The sequence below is a fragment of the Juglans microcarpa x Juglans regia genome, chromosome 4D (genome assembly GCF_004785595.1).
Source record: "Juglans microcarpa x Juglans regia isolate MS1-56 chromosome 4D, Jm3101_v1.0, whole genome shotgun sequence".
Classification (NCBI taxonomy): Eukaryota; Viridiplantae; Streptophyta; class Magnoliopsida; order Fagales; family Juglandaceae; genus Juglans; species Juglans microcarpa x Juglans regia.
In genome coordinates, this window is record NC_054600.1 from 34,258,997 (window position 1) to 34,279,496 (window position 20,500).

Sequence of the window (20,500 nt, forward strand, 5' to 3'; positions counted from 1 at the left end):
TACGTACTGTTCCAAAACTAGGGTGTAAATGATTTAGGGCATGCTTTTCTGAAGTGTTTGATCGATAATTCATAAATATATAGCCAACTTTTAATATCAATTATGTATTAAGGCAAGCAATAATGGCAGCGGATCAGAAAGTAAGTTTTTAAGAAAATGATACACATACAATCATTTTCATAATCCTATTTTAAATAAAGAGATTTTTTTCAAAACAACTTATCAAAGTAACATCATTTTTCAGAAATATCATTTTATTATACAAAAAATTGTAGTTACTCAAGTTTTAAATAACTTGCAAAATAAAGTAGAAAAGAATTACTTACTAGTAATTAATTTACAACAATATATTAACCCAACAACATAGCATATTAGCACAGAGATACCTGATATCAAAGAGACTAATATATATATATATATATATATGGAAAAGAGACAGAAGTTAGCTACTTTAAGTATGCATTTTCACGTTGCAACTCAAATCATGTGTTGCCATTAACTACCATACAATAGGGTTTATAAGTGTTCTGTTTCACAAAGGAAACACTCATTTAAGGATACTTGCATCGACAAAGAAATACCAAACAATTTGGGGGCCAAATATATATATATATATATATATATATATATATATATATAACCTTTACAATCATTTCTCATATATATATATATATATATATATTATAGGTGCAATAATGAATGATCACACTGTACCATGTGATCGCACTTTGACAGTTGCAACCCTTAAACTGACATGATCCATAACTTGTACCTGATGCTTCGTGGCCTTCCTTTAACAAGTATTAATTCACTGTAACGCTTGACGATATTGGTTAAATATTGGTCCACGTGTGCTTTATCTTTTTATGCAGTAATCACACTCACCAACCACAACACTACGTATTGAATTCAGTGTCTCCAAAGTAAACTGAGAAGGCAGTCAGTGATTGGAAACTGAGAAAAAGGTAAAAGAAAACTAAAAGTACCGCAGTAAATGAAGAAAATATTGCAGAGGACACAAATATATATGGCTATTTCCAAGTACCGAGACAAGGAAGATTCCCTTTTTCTTCTTGGAAATTACTTGGAGCAGGACAATTCCAGTTGAGTAGTTCTTCTATCATTTGCATTGCAATGCTATCCTCTTCATCCATTCCATTTCCAGCATCATGAATCTCGACCCTCGGTGATCCTGATGATAAGCCATCCTCCAGAGTTTGTGTCTGCTTCTTCCCGAGCTCAATTCTCATCACCCAATTTGAGGCTGAACGTGCCCCTGCGCGCTTTTGCCACACTCCAATGTGAGAGTTATCAGCATCAAGCCTTAGGCATGTGAGGGAAGGATATTGGTCTTTGCAACATTTGCGAAGCTTGGTGCTAAGGAGCTCCGAAAGAGCTTTGGGAGACAAGGGGTAGTCACCGCAAGCCTTTGTGTCTTCATGGCGGCCATTTGCCGTAGGAAAGTTGGTCTTGGCATTTTGGCCATTCATCAATATGGCTGCTTGGTCGTATGCCCTTGCCGCAGCCTCAGCTGTCTCAAATGTGCCCAGCCATACCCTTCTCTTCCTAGACAAGAAAGAAAAACAAGATGTGGGAGAGAGATCAGAACGAGAATTTAGAATTATGACGCGCGCATATATACATGGTGAATATATACATAAATAAGGATCGTTGTAGTAATGGGAATGGGTGAACTTACAGTAAAGGATGGCGAATTTCTGACACCCAGGAGCCCCACTGGCGTTGCCTGACTCCTCTAAACTTCTTTGAATGCACCATCTTATGTCAGAGAGAGAGAGAGAGAGAGAGATCGATCAGGGTTGCAGTGATCATAAGTACGAGAGATCAGAAATGAGTAAGGGGAGGAGATTAAACGAACGAACAATGTGCGTGACCAATTATGTAAACTGTCGGTGGATTGGTGGGAAAGTCGAAGTAAATGTGCGTACGTACTGCAATAAAAGTTTCCATCTGCACAACTCTGATAAACCATAGGTTCCCAGCAGTTGGAAATAAATGAACAACACGGTACAACGAAGACAAAATAATAATAATAATAATAATGATGATGATGAAAAGAACAGAAATAATCATTTTCTCTTATATTTACTAATATCTAAAATTGCTATATATATTGATAAATTTGCATCCACATGTTAAGTGAATTAATATGTATCTGAAGAAACAATTGAAGGTCAACAATGGGTATTTGGAGATTAATTGATTTTCTTTGCAATGAAATATTAAAAAATAAAATATCAAAAGTATGGAGCGTGGAAATTGGATTGCAGCAATTACGTTTATTTTATTTTATTTTTAATTTTTTTTTGGAAAAGTGGGGGAGTTAATAATTAGTGAAAGCCGGCATTTGCAAAATTCAAATATAAGTTTTTGATTTTCAATTTTTTTATTATTATTATTTTTTTAAATTACAAGGAGTTTTGCTACAACCGTGAATTGGGTGGTGGATGTCAATGGTCATACAAATTAACACTTAATGCATCGATTTCTTGTAGTATGAATCCTATACTAAATTGAGCGACTTTTGTAGTTATTTTCTTTTCTGCTGCCCGCTTTCACTTTCCAGACCAGAAAGTAAGGACTGAGTAGTTTGGTTAGAAGGGAAGACCCAAAGGATGCAGACGACTGATTACATTTTCATGTACGTAGGACCCAATGTCTAACTCCTTACAATTGGACCTTTTTCTATCCTAATTAACTCCTGCAGGTGAGCCGAATTGTATGAATTTTTTCGTGCTGCAGTATTAATTCTCCAGCGGCAGACGACTGGAATAAAGCAGCTTTCGTTCATCAAGGCCTGATGTGTACAGGAAGTAATCAGCTTGGCATGCAATGATGCAAATGTGTTAGGGACCGAGAAGATCAAAAAAATGGGAACATAATTTCATTATTGGGCTTGCAGCGTACAATTAATAATAAAAAATTTTAATGTTCTGTCAATTTTACGTATATTTTTGTACACTCTATTAATGTAATTGGTTGAATCATTTTTTTAATATAAAATAACTCTATTGGTCAATTATATCAATAAAATATGTAAAAGATACGTAAAAGTGACTGTATGTAACATAACTCATTAATAATAAGTTGGGTTGAGAGATCATGACTGTCAACTTACTATACTCAACATAATTGGTAATTTATTATTAATACTATATAATAAAATAAATAATAAAGAATTTATTCTGTACATGTTAACTTTTTATTTTTATTTTATAGTAAATTATAATAAATAATAATAGGCATATAACAGACGTAGTTGCGATTCGGAGGCAATCAATTAGGTGGCCTTTTAATTAAGCAAGTAATATAAGCATTAAGCAAGAATTCATGGATGGAAGGCTGGAAGCAAAGGCGGGAACTGATTCCTGCTTGACTTCTCTATATAAAGTAGATAATAATACCTCTTCCTTCATTCAAAACACCACTCTCTCCCTCTCTCTCTCTCTCTCTCTCTCTCTCTCTCTCTCTATAAATATATTCCTTAATATATAACGTCCCTACCATCGTACGTACTAGCTGGGATCAATGGCTGATCAAGCGTTGCTCCACGGGACACTTCTGACAACCATTTGCGAAGTTGATAGGATAAACTATGGCTGCTGCAACGTCCTCCGAAAGGTACGTACGTTTTTTGAATTCTCCAGATCAAAGACTTTTATGATTTTGGCCGCAATTAATTTCAGTTATAATTGATCTCCTTTGGGATTTAGTATATTTATATATTAAGGTTTTGCTTTCGATTTCTTATTTCTAATTCAAGTACGTACGTCTCAGTTCATGAGTTGTTAGATACTACTTTAGTTATCAAAGAAGGAATCGATCATGACATGTATTAATTAGAGAGATGATCTAGATTGATCAGAATAGTTATAAATATATATAATAATATCGATCGGCCGTGTACGTACCAGCTAGCAGCTTAGTAGCTAGTAATTAATTAAGATATGATATATGATCGAGATATTACTGACTTTATATGAGATGAACCCAAGATAAATCACTACAAGAAAAAAAATCATATATTTGACAAGTTATTTGTTAAAAAAATAACTATTTGTGACGAGAATTCATAGACTCATTTTAATAATAAATAATTATAACAGTAAATAACTTATCACAAATATATAAATTTTTGTAGTAAATAACATATTCATTCACCTATTTATATAATTATAGGAACTATATGAATTCTAATATCGATATAATTGAATATTAATATTGTTTGGGTCCTCTTCGAAAGAAGATCATATATATATATTGTGAAATCACCAATTGTCTCAAAAGCATAAACTAATAGGAAGAGGTAGATTTATTTAATTGAATTATATTCTTAATACTCTGCTCATGTGTGGGACAGACTCTCCCTCACTGAGTGAGCCCAACACATGGAATATATAATTAAATGTGATAGAATGTAGAGTCAGAGTTTGAACTCAAAACCTCTGCTCGATCTGATATAATGTGAAAATACCGGTTGTCCCAAAACTCTAAACTAATAAGAAGATGTAGGTTTAATTGTTTGTATTATATATATATATATATAAATATATCACTTGCTTGTAAAAGTACTAGAAATATATAGTACTTCTTCCTTTCTTAGCAACGTACCTGTGGAAACCAACGTGTGTGTGTGCATATATATATATATATATATATATATATATATATATATATATATGCACATACTAGTAAGGAGGCTATGTGCAAGGCACGTATGCCCCTTGTAAGAAGCATCCGGTCGAAGGGAAAAAAAATTTATACAAAATTAAAATCTCGTTGTAAAAGCATACAATAGTAACAATTCATTAATTAAATAAAAGCTTTTTAAAAGCAGATTCTGAACAATACCTAATTAAAAACACCATTATTTACATAAATAGGCCAACATACAAAATCACCATTCACTTGACAAGTTCATGGGAGTTGCATATTTAAAATCACCAAGTTTATAAACACATTTTTTTTACATAAATATTATCAAGTTTATAAGCAACATAATAATAATAATAATAATAATAATAATAATAATAATAATAACAATAATAATAATAATAATAATAATAATAATGCATGTTGAAGTTACAATCAAATATAATTGTCCAATATATGCATGGCAGTGTACGATATGTAGTAACTAAAAGTCGACGAATCCAAATTTATTTATATAATAAAAGAGTCGGATAGAAATAAGATTAGTGAGTCTAGATCAGATTAATAAACTGATCGACGCTGCAAATGGCAATTTATAGGGCATGGTAGAAATGATAGAAACGCAAATAAGATAGAGATCAAGTAATAATGCAATATGAAATAAATAATTTGGTTTCACTCACCAATTACGTTCATGCACGTAATATATATATATATATATATATATATATATATAATTATATGCTAGCTAGCTAGTGATGATTTGATCGTCACCACATGATATATATAATTATATGCTAGCTAGCTAGCTTTTTCTAATTTAATTTTGACTCTTCTCCATAAATATATACATGATAGCATAGTTAGCTTTATTTCTAACAAGACATACTATTCATTGGCTGCAATTTTCAAAAAAAAAAAAAAAAGTGTCTCTACAGCTACTACTGCTTTGTTGAGGGCTCTCGCTAGTGTATTTCATATGTTTTTTTTTGTATTTTTTTTTGCTTTTTCACTGGCTGCAATTTTCAAAAAAAAAAAAAAAAAAAAAAAGTGGCTCTACAGCCACCACTGCTTTGTTGAGGGCTCTCGCTAGTGTATTTCATGTGTTTTTTAGTTTTAGTTTTTTTGCTTTTTCACTGGCTACAATTTTTTTTTTTTTTTAAAAAAAGTGGCTCTACAGTCACCGCTGCTTTGTTGAGGGCTCCCGCTAGTATATTTCATGTGTTTTTTTTTCTTACTTTTTTTCACATGCATTTTTTTTAACATTTTTCAATGTATATATTTTTTAAAATAGACAACATCATTAAAAAAATATTTCTTTAATTACCAAATAAAAATAAATATAAAAAAAATTCCAATCGGAGACAACAAGAAGACTAATATTTTCCAAAAAAAAATTATGCCTGCCTAGTATATATATACGTATGAGCTTATGTGACTATGTCATACTGCACGCACGCCAACCCATCTAAAAAAGTCAGGGTCATCTTTTGTCAATACACTAAAAGAGTTCAAAACTTTTAGAAGATGAGAAAATATATTTATAACTGTGAATTGTGCAACCGTCGCGTAATCATTTTAAAAAGAGTAAATAAACCATAGGACCCACATGAAATAATTAATTTTTTAATAGTAGACCCCACTCTTTTTCAAAGCGATTACGCGACGTTTACACACTTCACAGTTGTATGTAGAATTATTCTTGGAAGATACTACACCGCAAAGGATTTTTAATGGCAATTTTTGTAATTATAGTAAGCTATTTATGTACTTTTTTGTAAAATTGAAGACCTAAAATGGTACAATTATAATAATAATAATATAGGGGTATATGGGGAATAAAAAGTGTCCAAAGAAAATATTATTCATTACTGTTCACCTTATTGTTCATAAGAGGACAGGCGCTTTTAAGATATAGAAGATATAGTGCTAGGCTTCATCTAGATCACTAGTTTGGATGGTGACTTAAGATGAGATGAATTGAAATGATTTGTGAATATTTTTTATATATTTGAATTAAGATGAAATGAGTTATAAATGATTTAAGTTAAAAATTTTTATGGGATTTTGGGAAAGAAGAGATAAAAAGTTGAATAAAAATATTATAAAATTAAAATATTGTTATAATATAATTTTTTTTTAGATTTGAAAAAAGTGATTTTTTTTTTTGTTTGTTTGGTAATTTAGAAAAATTGTAAGAATTAAATAATGATTAGATGAAATAATTGAATATTTGAAATTGAAAAGTATTTGTATTTGTGGTGTTTGGATATTGAGATGAGATGGAAGCATATCTCTGTCCAAACTAGACTAATAGTTAAGATGAGTTGAGATTTAGGTTTCGTTTGGATGTTGAGCTGAGTTGAGTTCTATATGAACATTAGCGAGTTGAGATGGTTGAGTAAGTTTTGTGGAGCTCACCTAAGATGAGGTTAGATGTGTTTGGATATTAAGATAAATTTAAATGTATTTATAGGAAGTTAAAAAAGATTGTGGGTCCCACCTGTAAAAATGTATTGAGTTGAAAAAGGTTGTGGGTCCCACGCGTAAAGAGGTTTTGAGTTGAGATGAGTTTAGTAATTTGAAAGTTGAGTATTTAGATGTTAGACTTAATTTAAAATTAGACTGAATTGAGTTGATTTCAGCTCAATCCAAGTTCTAAAAGGAGCCTTAGAGATCTAGATTAGGATTATTAATGGATCAAGTAGATAGCTATATGGGAGCTCTGAAATTGGTAAGTTTAAGACGGATGATTATTTCAAAAAACTTGGATCTGTTGTACGTACTTGTTGGTACTAGCCGGAGAAAATTAGGCACGAGGATCAGTAAGATGGATGTGTCATGTTGGTGTATGTTTCATAAATTAGGCAATAATTAGTTTGGATTCACTACGATTCCTGGTTAATTTGCCAAACACATTAATAAAAAAGATCACATGACGTTTAACATCGGATCATGCAGCCTGTCCATACTAACAACAACGATGATCCTTTCAAGAAGGTACTCCTTAATTTGAAGCACATATATAAAATGTTCTTCTTTATCATGATCCACAGCATGCTATAATTCGAAGAAAAGGGATTGAACCTTTGAAGCCCCTAAATTGTTTATATTAATAATAATTTGATCTTCAGATCAAATTCAGAAAGTTTTTTTTTTATAGCCACCCACCATTAATTGTACGTGTTTTCCAGAACTCTTTCTAACCTTTGTGCATTTTCTTTTCATGAAATCACACAACAGTCCGGGAAAAGGTTTCTGGCCCAATTCAAGAGACTAGTGCAAGGCAGGCCTATGGTAAATTGTTTTTCCTTTGCAACCAACCAACAAATTCGTCCTTTATTTTCGGTACATTAATATCAACCTCATTAATTAATTAGCAGTACCATTTTTTAAATATTTTTCTGACAAATCAAAAGTAAACACTATATTGCAGATTGCTGGATCCAAACTCTATGCAACAGTTGATTTAGATAAGGCCCGGGTTGGGCGGACTAGAATGGTAAAAAATCAAGCCTCTCATCCCAAGTGGTTTGAGTCCTTCACAACATATTGTGCCCATTATATCTCCTATATCATATTCACTGTCAAAGAAGATAACCCTATTGGGGCAAAATTAATTGGAAGGGCTTATGTGCCCGTTGGGGATATCATGAGGGGGTTTGTAGTTGATAGATGGGTTGACTTACTAGATGAAGACCGCAACCCTATACATTCTAGAATCCACGTCAAGCTTCAATATTTAAATGTTGCCCAAGATTTGTCTCAACAAATGATAACTCCCGACTTTGAGGGAGTTCCTCGCACATTCTTTAGGCAAAGACAAGGTTGCAAAGTTACTTTATACCAAGATGCCCATATCCTAGGTTTGCCTAAGGTTTTTGCATGCATAGGAGATCGTTATAAGCCCAAAGGATGCTGGGAGGACATCTTTGATGCAATCACCAATGCAAGACACCTAATTTACATAGCTGGATGGTCTGTGTGTACTGGGATAACCTTGATAAGGGATCCTATGAGGCCAAGGCAAGATGGCAACCTCACATTAGGGGATCTTCTTAAGAAGAAGGCGGATGAAGGTGTCATGGTTCTGATGCTTGTTTGGGATGACAGAACTTCTATCGAGGAACTGAAGAAGGATGGTTTGCTGGCGACTCACAACCAAGAAACTGAAGAATACTTTCGAGACACGAATGTGCATTGCTTTTTGTGCCCTCGTAATCCTGACGATCGAAGAAGTATAGTTCAAGGTTTTGAAATTTCTGCCATGTTTACTCACAATCAGAAGACAAGAGTCGTTGATAGGGAAGTGCCTAATGGAGGATCACAAAAGCGGACGATTGTGAGTTTCATCGGTGGTATTGATCTCTGTGGCGGGAGATATGATATAACAGAACATCCTTTGTTCAATACTTTGAATACAATTCACCATGATGACTTCCATCAGCCAAATTTTGCAACATCTTCAATCAAGAAAGGCGGTCCAAGGGAGCCTTGGCATGACATTCATTGCCAATTAGAGGGGCCCATTGCTTGGGATGTCTTGTACAATTTTGAGCAAAGATGGAAAAAGCAGGTTGGGGACAAATTCCTAATTAAACTAAACCAACTTGATGAAATCTTAATCCGTCCATCACCAGTTACCTCATTAGATGATACTGAAACATGGAATGTTCAAATCTTTCGATCGATTGATTGTGGGGCCGTTTCTGATTTTTCTGAAAAATCTGATGATGCATATGCAGTGGGGCTTGTTAGTGGGAAAGATAACATCATGGATCGAAGCATTCAAGATGCATATATCAATGCTATTCGACGAGCCAAAAACTTCATCTACATTGAGAACCAGTATTTTCTAGGAAGCTCGTTCGGCTGGAGCCCAAACAACATCAAGGTGGAGGACATTGGTGCTTTGCACCTCATTCCAAAGGAGCTCTCACTAAAGATTGTTAGTAAGATTGAAGCAGGGGAGAGGTTTGCCGTCTATATTGTGATCCCAATGTGGCCAGAAGGTATACCTGAGAGTGCTTCTGTTCAAGCAATATTGGATTGGCAGAGGAGGACTATGGAAATGATGTATTCTGACATCACTAAAGCCCTGCAAAAAAAAGGACTTGATGAAGACCCTCGGGACTATCTGAATTTCTATTGCCTTGGGAATCGAGAGACAGTGAAAGCGGAAGAGTATATACCTCCAGAGAGGCCAGAACCTAACACAGATTATAGTAAAGCTCAAGAGGCTCGTCGGTTCATGATTTATGTCCATGCAAAAATGATGATAGGTAAGTAACTGACTAGTTTTCCTCTTTTCTTCTAATTAATTTGTCCTAATGCTTCAATATTATCACGTTTGACCGATAAAATAATCATGTTTAACTTGTAGTTGATGATGAATACATAATCATTGGATCTGCCAACATCAACCAGAGGTCAATGGATGGAGCAAGAGACTCTGAGATTGCAATGGGGGCATTCCAACCACATTATTTAGCCTCCACATACGGAGCTAGGGGGCAAATCCATGAATTCAGGAATGCATTGTGGCTTGAGCACCTTGGACAATTTTGGGAGTTCTTTCGACATCCAGAACACAAGTATTGTATCTCTCGGGTGAATGGTTTTGCTCAACAATATTGGGATTTATATGTGAGAGAGACATTCCATGATGATATGGAAGGTCACTTACTACCATACCCCATCCAACTTACTTTTGATATGGGAGAGACTAAAATATTGCCCTTGCCTGGTTTCGAACTCTTCCCTGACACCGAGGCTCGTGTTATGGGTGCTAAATCTGATTACCTTCCTCCAATCCTCACCACCTAATTAGTGGCACGCATGCATGCCCAGCAAAGTACGTACCGGTACGTATTAGTAATCATATATATATGCATGCCCTTTGTAATTCTTCAGCGCCAATACTTTTAGCATGAATCGGATTACCTATATATATTGTAATCATGATGTGAGACTTATCAAAGACCTAAGAATGCAACTCATGTAGTACTAGCGATAACTGAACTTATACGTACACGGTGTCTATATAATTTCTAAAACATTTCATTTTTTAAAATTACAATCTCTTCCATAAATTAAAGACTTTCATTTTTTAATTTTCAAAAGGCCTTTCAATTCTCACTTTCTATAAAGAAACGGCCAGCTTTTAATTTGGATTCCACTTCAATCATAATTACCACACAAAAAGAGGGATTTTATTTTTTTCCTTTTTTTTATAATTGATCATTCAGTGCTTTCTCTATTTGTAACATGATCTAATATTGCTACATTTGACTGCCCTTAGTTAAGACGGTTTGGGTGCATTTTTTGACATTATTTTGATGTATCGATGTCATTAATTTCAAAACCATTTTAAAGTGTTGCAATCTTTATACATAAAACTATCAATTTTTATACTCATTTTCTATACTCTCTTTTACTATTCTATTTGAATATAATATGCAAAACTAGTTAATGAGTTTTCTGATTTCTTGGCAGCATGAATTGACAATGGACTATTTGGTGTGAGATATCACTGATCATCGAAGACCGTGCTACTGATTGTATAATTCATTTCTTGTTATATATGTTGTGTCTTGTAATGTAATTTATAAATACCAATATTGTAATATATATGTAATAGATTGTATTGTGTGTTGTATGCATGTTACGTGATGAATATTGAATTTTCTTTTGTTTTATATGCATTTTGTTAAAAAGTTAATTAGTTGTTTCTAGCTTTAGTTCTTAATTTTGACATAAAATTTAGTTTTTCATTTTGATATTTTTATTATTTTGGACAATGTTCAATACATTAGTAATATGCTATTCAACATGACTCTTAAAAAAATAATAAAATATAGGTTTTTTTATAAAAATAAAATAAAACTTAGTTTTCTATTTTGGTATATTTTTATTATTCTGGAAAATATTCAATCTACAAGGAATTAGTGATATGTTTTTTTCAATATGTTTTTTTCTTGAAAATACTGAAAAATAGGCTTTTATAAAATTAAAAAAATCTGGTACATTATTTTAAGTACGTACGTATTCGTACACGTCTGCATGTTCACAACATCCAATTAATTACAAGTGTTATATTTACCACTTGTACTTTTTACTGGCGCTTGTACTTTTTAGATCTTTTTTGTGTTGTAATATTTATAATCGCTTGGTGTGCAGCACATAAATTATTGTAAATTCATTATATTCACAAAATATATTAAAGTATTGATAAATTTTTTTTACGTAAGTTGATACAGCAAGTTTCTATATCAATACATAAAAACAGCAGTGCTACAGGAAAATCCATGTAATGCACGAATTGCACAAATGGCTGGCGTGGATAAGTTAAAAGAAAAAAAATAAAACAAAACAAAAGTATTAAAACAGAAGCTTCTTCTCCTTTGTGACTTCTTCTCCATATTCTTCTCCCGCGCAGCTTCTCCCATCATCCCGCCCAGGTTCACCAAAAGAAAAAAAAAAAAATCACAATCCTGAAAATATCAGAATCTAAAGAGCACGTACTACTCATACCTCCATTCCCGCCCAAAAGCTCATTGCTCTGCTATTTTAGTCCTTTCTTTTTCCCTTATAACCAACCGAATCATAGGCGTCAAATTGAAGGTTAAGGAGGATCTTGTAATTTTACGGGATGTGATCACTAAACAGTATATCCCATGAAATAATAATCTCTCCATGGTGATGGTTTCTATGAGAAGTGATTGTTAAGGAAGTAACCAGAGTCAATCAAAAGGTTCTCTTCTTAAGGTTGTATCATTTGCCAATTAACCATTAAGTTACTAATAGTTGTGTCATTTATCAACCGGTGCATGATGGCCTATAAATAGAGGTTATTGGTGTACAAATTCATTCACTCAATTTCCTTTGTCCATCACCAACTTGTAGGATAAATACGCTCACAGGAGTGTTACCATATTGCCAAATTTCGTTATTATTTGTTCTTCATAATTCTACAGTGGTATCAAGAGCCAGGTCATGTTAGAAGGAATTTTTTCGTGCATCGTGAAGACGATAAATAGATTAGTGTTTGGTTTAACAACCACACTTATATATTATAATCATCTTTGAAGGTTTGAAAATCCAAGAGATAAACTTTTACAAATCTCGGTGAGAGGATTAAAGTACACTGAGAATCTTCAAAGTCTTGTAAGTTGTTATTATTTTGAAGAAAATTATTGGAATATTTTTATACAAAGAAATAGTGCATTTTTAATTTTTCATCACCCACAGTCACTGTTCCGAGAGGTCGTTAGAGTTCATCACCGCTGTTGGATTTCGTGGATCTCAGGAGCACGTCGGAATTCTCAACGCCGATCATCATCTCGCCGGACGAAAGTGGAGACAAGAGCTTCACAGTTTTAGAAAATGTCTAGTGCAAGAAAGAAGAAAACCTTAGACGAATGGTCATTAGATTCAAAATTTGAGTGGTCGTTCAGCCCAAGGGAGTGCCAAACGGCATTGTTGTTTTGGCCTTTAAAGAGACATAATGGTCACCTTCAAACGGTGCCGTTTCATCCTTTCTAACTGAGTCGCAAGCCGATCTCCGAGCCGAGCCATTGACAGAGCCGCCGATCGCCTATTTTTTCATGAACCCGGTATGAATGGATTAAATCGGTTTACTCAATTTTCTGAACCGGTTCGTGACATATTTGCTTTTTTGGGTCGTTCGAGATCATTTCAAGCCTGATTTGATTCATTCAAAAGTCTTTGTGCTCCAAATTTCGTGCCAAAACATTACAACGCACCTGTTGGTCGAAATTATCGTCGAAAATTCTTTAAAAGAGGTGAAACATCAATGAAAGGTCGTGGAATCCTCGATTGGAGAATTTTGAGAATTAAAATATAATAGGAAAATTTTGAGGTTGTCACCTTGGATTAAGTCCAATGATTATTATTACTATCAAGTTTGTAATAATTTTAATTTTTCACAGTTGAACTATTGTATCTAAATAGTACACATTTATTATTTCTACATTCTTCTTGTTGTTAATTTTTTAAGGTTTATTATTCATGGCAGCGAAGAAAAGCATTGATCCCTCGGGGATAAACTGAATGGAAGAAATTTTTGGATCTAGAAAAGGCATATAACTTTTCTTCTAACCCATGAAAAGACCTTATATACATTAACAACACCAAAGCCATTAAAAATTGTAGAAAATGGAGCAAATGAAAGTGGGAGTAGGATTTCACGTGAAGATAAATGGGAATAACACAATGCATGAGTAAAAGTTTTAATTTTGCATTGTATGAGTAATCACATTATTTCTCTATTTGAAGACTATGAAATTGCTAAAAAAATTATGGATGCAGTTGAAGTGAAGTATGGCTTAAGGTTGGATACTTATATATAGTTATTATTGGATAAGTATACTAGACTTGTATGAAAGAGAATGATGATATTGGTGATCATGTACTTTAAATGGAGTTAATTGCAAAAGAATTACATGATGTTGGTCATCCTCTCACTGATAAAATGTAAGTTACAACCATACTAAATAGTCTTCTTTCATCTTATGATCACATTGTTACTTTTTTAACATACAGTGAAAATGAAATAATAATGACATCGCTTTCAGTATTTTTAGTATTTGAAGGAAAAATGAAGGAGATGAAGAATAAAGATAGTGAATCATCCAATTTATTGATGGCTCAAGATAAATGTTCTACACAAAACAAGATGAAACCAAAACAGTTTAAGAAAAAGAAATCGTTGAAAACAAAAAAATGTAAACTATTTACTAAAAACTGTTTTAAGTGTGGAAAAAATGAGTATTATAAATCATAATGTCCTAATAAAGAAAAAGCACAAGAAAACAAGAAAATTGTGATGACAGTCTCAGAAGTAATGCTAGTGGAACCAGCGTCAGATTCATGGTGGGTTGACTTTGCAGCAACAAGACATATATGCAGGAATAAATATATGTTTGTTAAATTTGAAGATAAACAAACAGGAGAGCATATAGTGTATATGGGTGATAACACATACTGTGATGTTTTGGGGCAAGGTATATGTAAATTTAAAGTGAATGATTCCCTTATTTTACTTAATAATGTATTATATGTACCTAGTATTTGTAGGAATTTAGTATCAATGTTTGTATTAGATCAGAAAGTGTAACACCCCCTTCCCGTAGCTTAGGAGTGTCACGTATTTTTCATAAAATAGACCCGGCAATTGATCTCATATTTCATAAATGAAATTAGAATTTATTTTATAGAAAAATGTCTAATAAAATGTCTTCCAAAAATATTAAATGAATAAACTGAATAAATTTATGTCATAAAAGTAAATTTATTCTAGAAAGTTTGAAACTAAATCAATTGTTCCTTATAATCCTGGCCTATCTGCTCGTATTCATCATCCTCACCTGGGTGGTTAAAAACATGAAAATAAATTCAAATGAGTCGAATACTCGGCAAGAAATCCATCACAACGTAAACATAATAAACATAAGGCTTTCATAAAAGTTTTCATGCTGAGAGTTTAAATTCATGATTGTTCATCCTGATGCTTATGTTATGCATGACTAATTTATCTGAGTTAACTGACTGATTTATTTGATTTAACTGATTAATCTGACTGGCCAACACACTTAACCCTGTGTGCGAGGTTGTGCACCGGCCTGACATCCTACGGCTACGAGGGGAGCCGCTGATAGTATTCTGGCATACTATGGTGGATCACGCTTGAGCCCGTGGCTTGCACATCCACCCTAAAACTGAACTGCATTGGTACCATGCATCTGAATAACCATCTAATTAACTGATCTTATCTTATCTTGCACTTGAACTTACGATAGCTTATGTAACTTATACATGAGATGCATGACATATTACATACATAATTATAATTTCTGAATTTGAACATGATACGGAATGACATAATCGTATGCTATGCTGGATGACATGTTTGCATATGATATGAGTGGTGCATAAATAATGGTTGGAAATGAACTAGCTTGAATAATACTTATATATAAGTTGAACTGTGATGATCCTAATTTGTGATCAAATTACTTACCTCGCTGTGTTTCTTCTTGAATCTCACTTCGTAGCTCGTCACCTATACGCAATATTAACTATCACTAAATTTGTCTAGGAACAACATGTACTAATATCTTACTTAATTAAATTCATTATCCAAAAGATAGTCAAATAAATCTTTGTGTAGCACCATAATCGATAAATCCTGATATTTTAAATTATTTAAATACTAATAATATATTATAATTTAGTAGGATACTAGAGCTATTTTAATATAAGTCATAAAAATCCTAATTCTTAAAATAGGTTTCCTTTCTTAATATAATTATTGAAAAACTCATAACAAATTCCTTAATTTTTCTATTTAAAGTATAACATAATAATTTTATTAAAATCCTACTAAATTGACAAAGGAAATATTAACTAAAATATTAGGCTCAATAGTATACTTTAAAACATATTTCCAATTCTTTAAACACTTTCTTATAAAATAAGTCTATGACTAATATATTTATTTAAGTAAAAACTCATGTTTAAAATATTAAGTCCAACCCAACAATAAATAAAATACAGCCCACATGAGGAAATCAGAAGCGGGCTTAAGGCCCAAGGCCCATTAAAATACTACAAGTAGTTCATAAAACAAAGGGCTCGGGGTTTACGCATCAAGGATCAAGGGATCTTTGAAATAATCTTTATTTAACACTTGCAGTAAACTGAAACTTAAAAAAAAACCCAACTTATATCAGGAGGAGAAAACAGAGGCTCGGGATTTAAGGGAACGACTTGCAGCAAGACTTTGTCAAATTTGTAGTTACATATACTTTCCAATAAAGTAAAAATAAAACTGAAAGGCTTGAGGGAACGAAATATTTGTTGGAGAAGAAGAGGTCATGCGAGACAGCCCATCCTAAAAAGAAATAGGGTCATTTTTGGTAAAAAATAAAATTAAAAGTTTAAGGCTCTTACGTGAGGGTTACATGGCCAACTTTTTAGTGGCAATTTTTGTAAATATTGAAAAGTTAACTATGAGTATAACTGAAGCTAAAGACATTTTAATGTTTTGAAAAAGTAACGATGTGAATCAACTTTTTGATGGCAGGTTCGGTAATTTCAAAACATCCTACCCATAATTATAGGTCATAACTAACGACCTCTTTTTATTTTACAAAGAAACGGAGGTTTAGACGACGAAGAAATCAAGAAGAAGAGAAAGCTATGAGAGGAAACGGTCGACAATGAGGTGGCTTGATTGAGATTTTGTGAGGGAGGAAGGTGAATATATATAGACGGGATTGGGTCTTCGACGTGTTTGTTTCAGAGGGCTTCGTGGGATTCTTATAGATGATAGGAAGAATATATGGTAGGTTTTCAGATATGAGTTGGTCTCCTGTTAGGATTTGAATTTACCAAATTAGGGGATAAGGATAAGCATGAGTTTAGGATTATAAAATAAAAAGATGAGGTTCGGTGGAGATAGGAAGAACTAAGATTTGAATTCAAACCAAAATTCTAGAGGGACGTAAAATCTGATAAAATCTAGTAATAATTATTAATAATAAAAAATAGAACTTTTGTAAATTCAAACAAAATTATAATATTAATTATTAAAATTAATAAATGTAAAATATGATAAGATTACAAAAATAATAATAATAGAAAAATAACTAGAAGATTTACTTATATATCCCAAATCTATGACTAGTATATTACAGAAAGGCCACACAGTTGAGTTTAAGTCTGAAACTGTTGCAATAAATAAGGGTAATGTGTCAGTGAAATGCGTGAAAGATCACGATATATATGTACTAAATGTTGATATTAATAAAGTACTTATCTACAGATTGTGCATATTTATAGCATTTAAGATTAGGCCATATAAATAAAAATAAGATGATCAAAATGTGTAAAAAAGGATTAATACCACAAATAAACTCAGATAATTTTGATACATGTGAACCATGTATCAAAGGAAAAATGAGTATGAAATCTTTTTTCAAAAAATTGAAAATTCACAGATTTACTAGAAACTATACATTCTGATATTTGTGGACCTTTTAAAACTAAAACTCATAGAGGAATGAGGTACTTTATTATTTTCACTGATTACTATTCAAGATATGGGCATATATATTTACTCAAACATAAATCCGAGGTAATTAAGAATTTTAAAAGATTTAAATTAGAAGTAGAAACCTAGTTGGGTAGGCCCATTAAAAGTTTGAATAAGTTTGAATAGTGATAGAAGAAAGGAAATTTGAAATTTTGGATAATTTCTACAAATTGAATGGTATAAGACACATTTACACTATGCCATATAAACCTCAACATAATGATATTGCAGAAAATAGAAATAGAACTCTATTGGATATAGTGCGATCGATGATGGCATATACTGATCTACCATCACATTTTTGGGGTGAAACATTATCAATTGTCATATATATATATATATATATTAAATGGAGATGAAACCAAAACAAAACCTCTTACATCTTACAAGTTATGGATGAGACATAAATCAGGCTTAAGCATGCTCAATGTGTGGGGTTGTAAGGCATAATTGTTTACTCCAAGGCCACTAAAGGATAAATTAAAAAGTAAAATTTGGGAAAGCAAGTCTATTGGGTATGTAGAAAACAAAAGTGGTTACAGATTTTATCATTCTGAAAGAGAATTGATAGAAAGTAGGGGTGCCATTTTCTTCTCCGGTTGATCAGATAGATTTAGAAAATCAATAGATCTTCATAGAGTCTGACAATACAAATTCTGATATTATTCAAATACAGAATAATAAAAATAAAATAAAGTCATATAAAATTCAATTTTTATGTATTGATGTTGGAGATAATGGGAGTAAAAGAACCAAACAACCATCAATATTATTTCAAGATCATTATGCACTAAATACCAGTTTGAAAATTTTAGAAAATGATCCTGAAAATTTTTCTGAGGCAATCAATAGTATTGATTCAGATAAATGGCTTGAGGCCATGAAATATGAAATAGAATCAATAAACAAAAATAATGTTTGGGAGTTAACAGATCTTCCAAAAGATAGAAAATCTATTGATTGTAAATGAGTTCTCAGAAAAAAATTTAAAGTTGATGGTAGTTTGGAAATATATAAAGAAAAGTTAATGGTCAAGGGATATAATCAACAACCAAGTGTAGACTTTGTGGATACGTATTCGTCTGTGGCGAGGTTCACATCCGTAAGGATCATCATGTCTATTGTTGTCAGACTGTATTTTGAATTACATCAGTTAGATGTAAAAACATATTTTCTTAATGGTGAATTAAAACAGGATATATTTATGAGTCAACCAGAAGGATTCCAAATTAAAGAATATGAAGAGAAAGTCTATAGATTGAGAAAGTCACTGTATGGACTTAAACAATTTCCAAGACAATGGTACTTAAAGTTTCACCTAGCCATTTTGAAAATGAGATATGAAACGAGTCCACTAGATCCTGATGATAAGCCATCCTCCAGAGTTTGTGTCTGCTTCTTCCCGAGCTCAATTCTCATCACCCAATTTGAGGCTGAACGTGCCCATGCGCGCTTTTGCCACACTCCAATGTGAGATTTATCAGCACAAACCATAGGTTCCCAACAGTTAGAAATATATGAACAACACAGTACAACGAAGACAAAATAATAATAATAATAATAATAATAATAATAATAATAAAAGAACAGAAACAATCCTTTTCACTAATCTTTACTAATATCTAAAATTGCTATATATATTGATAAATTTGCACCCACATGTTAAGTGAATTAATATGCATCTGAGGAAACAATTGAAGGTCAACAATGGATATTTGGAGATTAAATGATTTTCTTTGCAATGAAATATTAAAAAATAAAATATCACAAGTTTGGAGCGTGGAAATTGGAATGCAGCAATTAAGTTTATTTTATTTTATTTTTAATTTTTTTTTGGACAAGTGGGGGAGTTAATAATTAGTGAAAGCCGGCCTTTGCAAATATAAGTTTTTGTTTTTTAATTTTTTTTTTATTATTATTTTTTTCAATTTAGAAGGAGTTCTGCTACAAACGTGAATTGGGTGGTGGATGTCAATGGTCATACAAATTAACACTTAATGAATCGATTTCTTGTAGTATGAATCCTATACTAAATTGAGCGACTTTTGTTGTTATTTTCTTTTCTGCTGCCCGCTTTCACTTTCCAGACCAGAATGTAAGGATTGAGTAGTTTGGTTAGAAGGGAAGACCCAAAGGATGCAGAGGACTGATTACATTTTCATGTACGTAGGACCCAATGTCTAACTCCTTACAATTGGACCTTTTTCTATCCTAATTAACTCCTGCAGGTGAGCCGAATTGTATGAATTTTTTCGTGCTGCAGTATTAATTCTCCAGCGGCAGACGACTGGAATAAAGCAGCTTTCGTTCATCAAGGCCTGATGTGTACAGGAAGTAATCAGCTTGGCATGCAATGATGCAAATGTGTTAGGGACCGAGAAGATCAAAAAAATGGGAACATAATTTCATTATTGGGCTTGCAGCGTACAATTAATAATAAAAATTTTTAATGTTCTGTCAATTTTACGTATATTTTTGTACACTCTATTAATGTAATTGGTTGAATCATTTTTTTAATATAAAATAACTCTATTGGTCAATTATATCAATAAAATATATAAAAGATACGTAAAAGTGACTGTATGTAACATAACTCATTAATAATAAGTTGGGTTGAGAGATCATGACTGTCAACTTACTATACTCAACATAATTGGTAATTTATTATTAATACTATATAATAAAATAAATAATAAAGAATTTATTCTG

The 20,500-nt window shown here is 32.4% G+C and overlaps 2 protein-coding genes across 2 annotated transcripts; one reads left to right on the top strand and one right to left on the bottom strand.

Moving 5' to 3' along the window:
* Positions 1 to 792: 792 nt before the first annotated feature.
* Positions 793 to 1,981, bottom strand: LOC121259002 (ethylene-responsive transcription factor SHINE 3-like). Its single transcript, XM_041160469.1, has 2 exons — positions 1,700 to 1,981; positions 793 to 1,566 (listed from the first exon to the last, which is right to left on the bottom strand). Exons 1-2 carry the CDS (start codon positions 1,777 to 1,779, stop codon positions 1,032 to 1,034), a joined length of 615 nt encoding a protein of 204 aa, XP_041016403.1. The 5' UTR covers positions 1,780 to 1,981; the 3' UTR covers positions 793 to 1,031.
* Positions 1,982 to 3,443: 1,462 nt separating this feature from the next.
* LOC121259036 (phospholipase D alpha 1-like) lies at positions 3,444 to 11,336 on the top strand. Its single transcript, XM_041160515.1, has 5 exons — positions 3,444 to 3,642; positions 7,918 to 7,971; positions 8,111 to 9,956; positions 10,058 to 10,538; positions 11,173 to 11,336. Exons 1-4 carry the CDS (start codon positions 3,550 to 3,552, stop codon positions 10,498 to 10,500), a joined length of 2,436 nt encoding a protein of 811 aa, XP_041016449.1. The 5' UTR covers positions 3,444 to 3,549; the 3' UTR covers positions 10,501 to 10,538; positions 11,173 to 11,336.
* Positions 11,337 to 20,500: the final 9,164 nt, after the last annotated feature.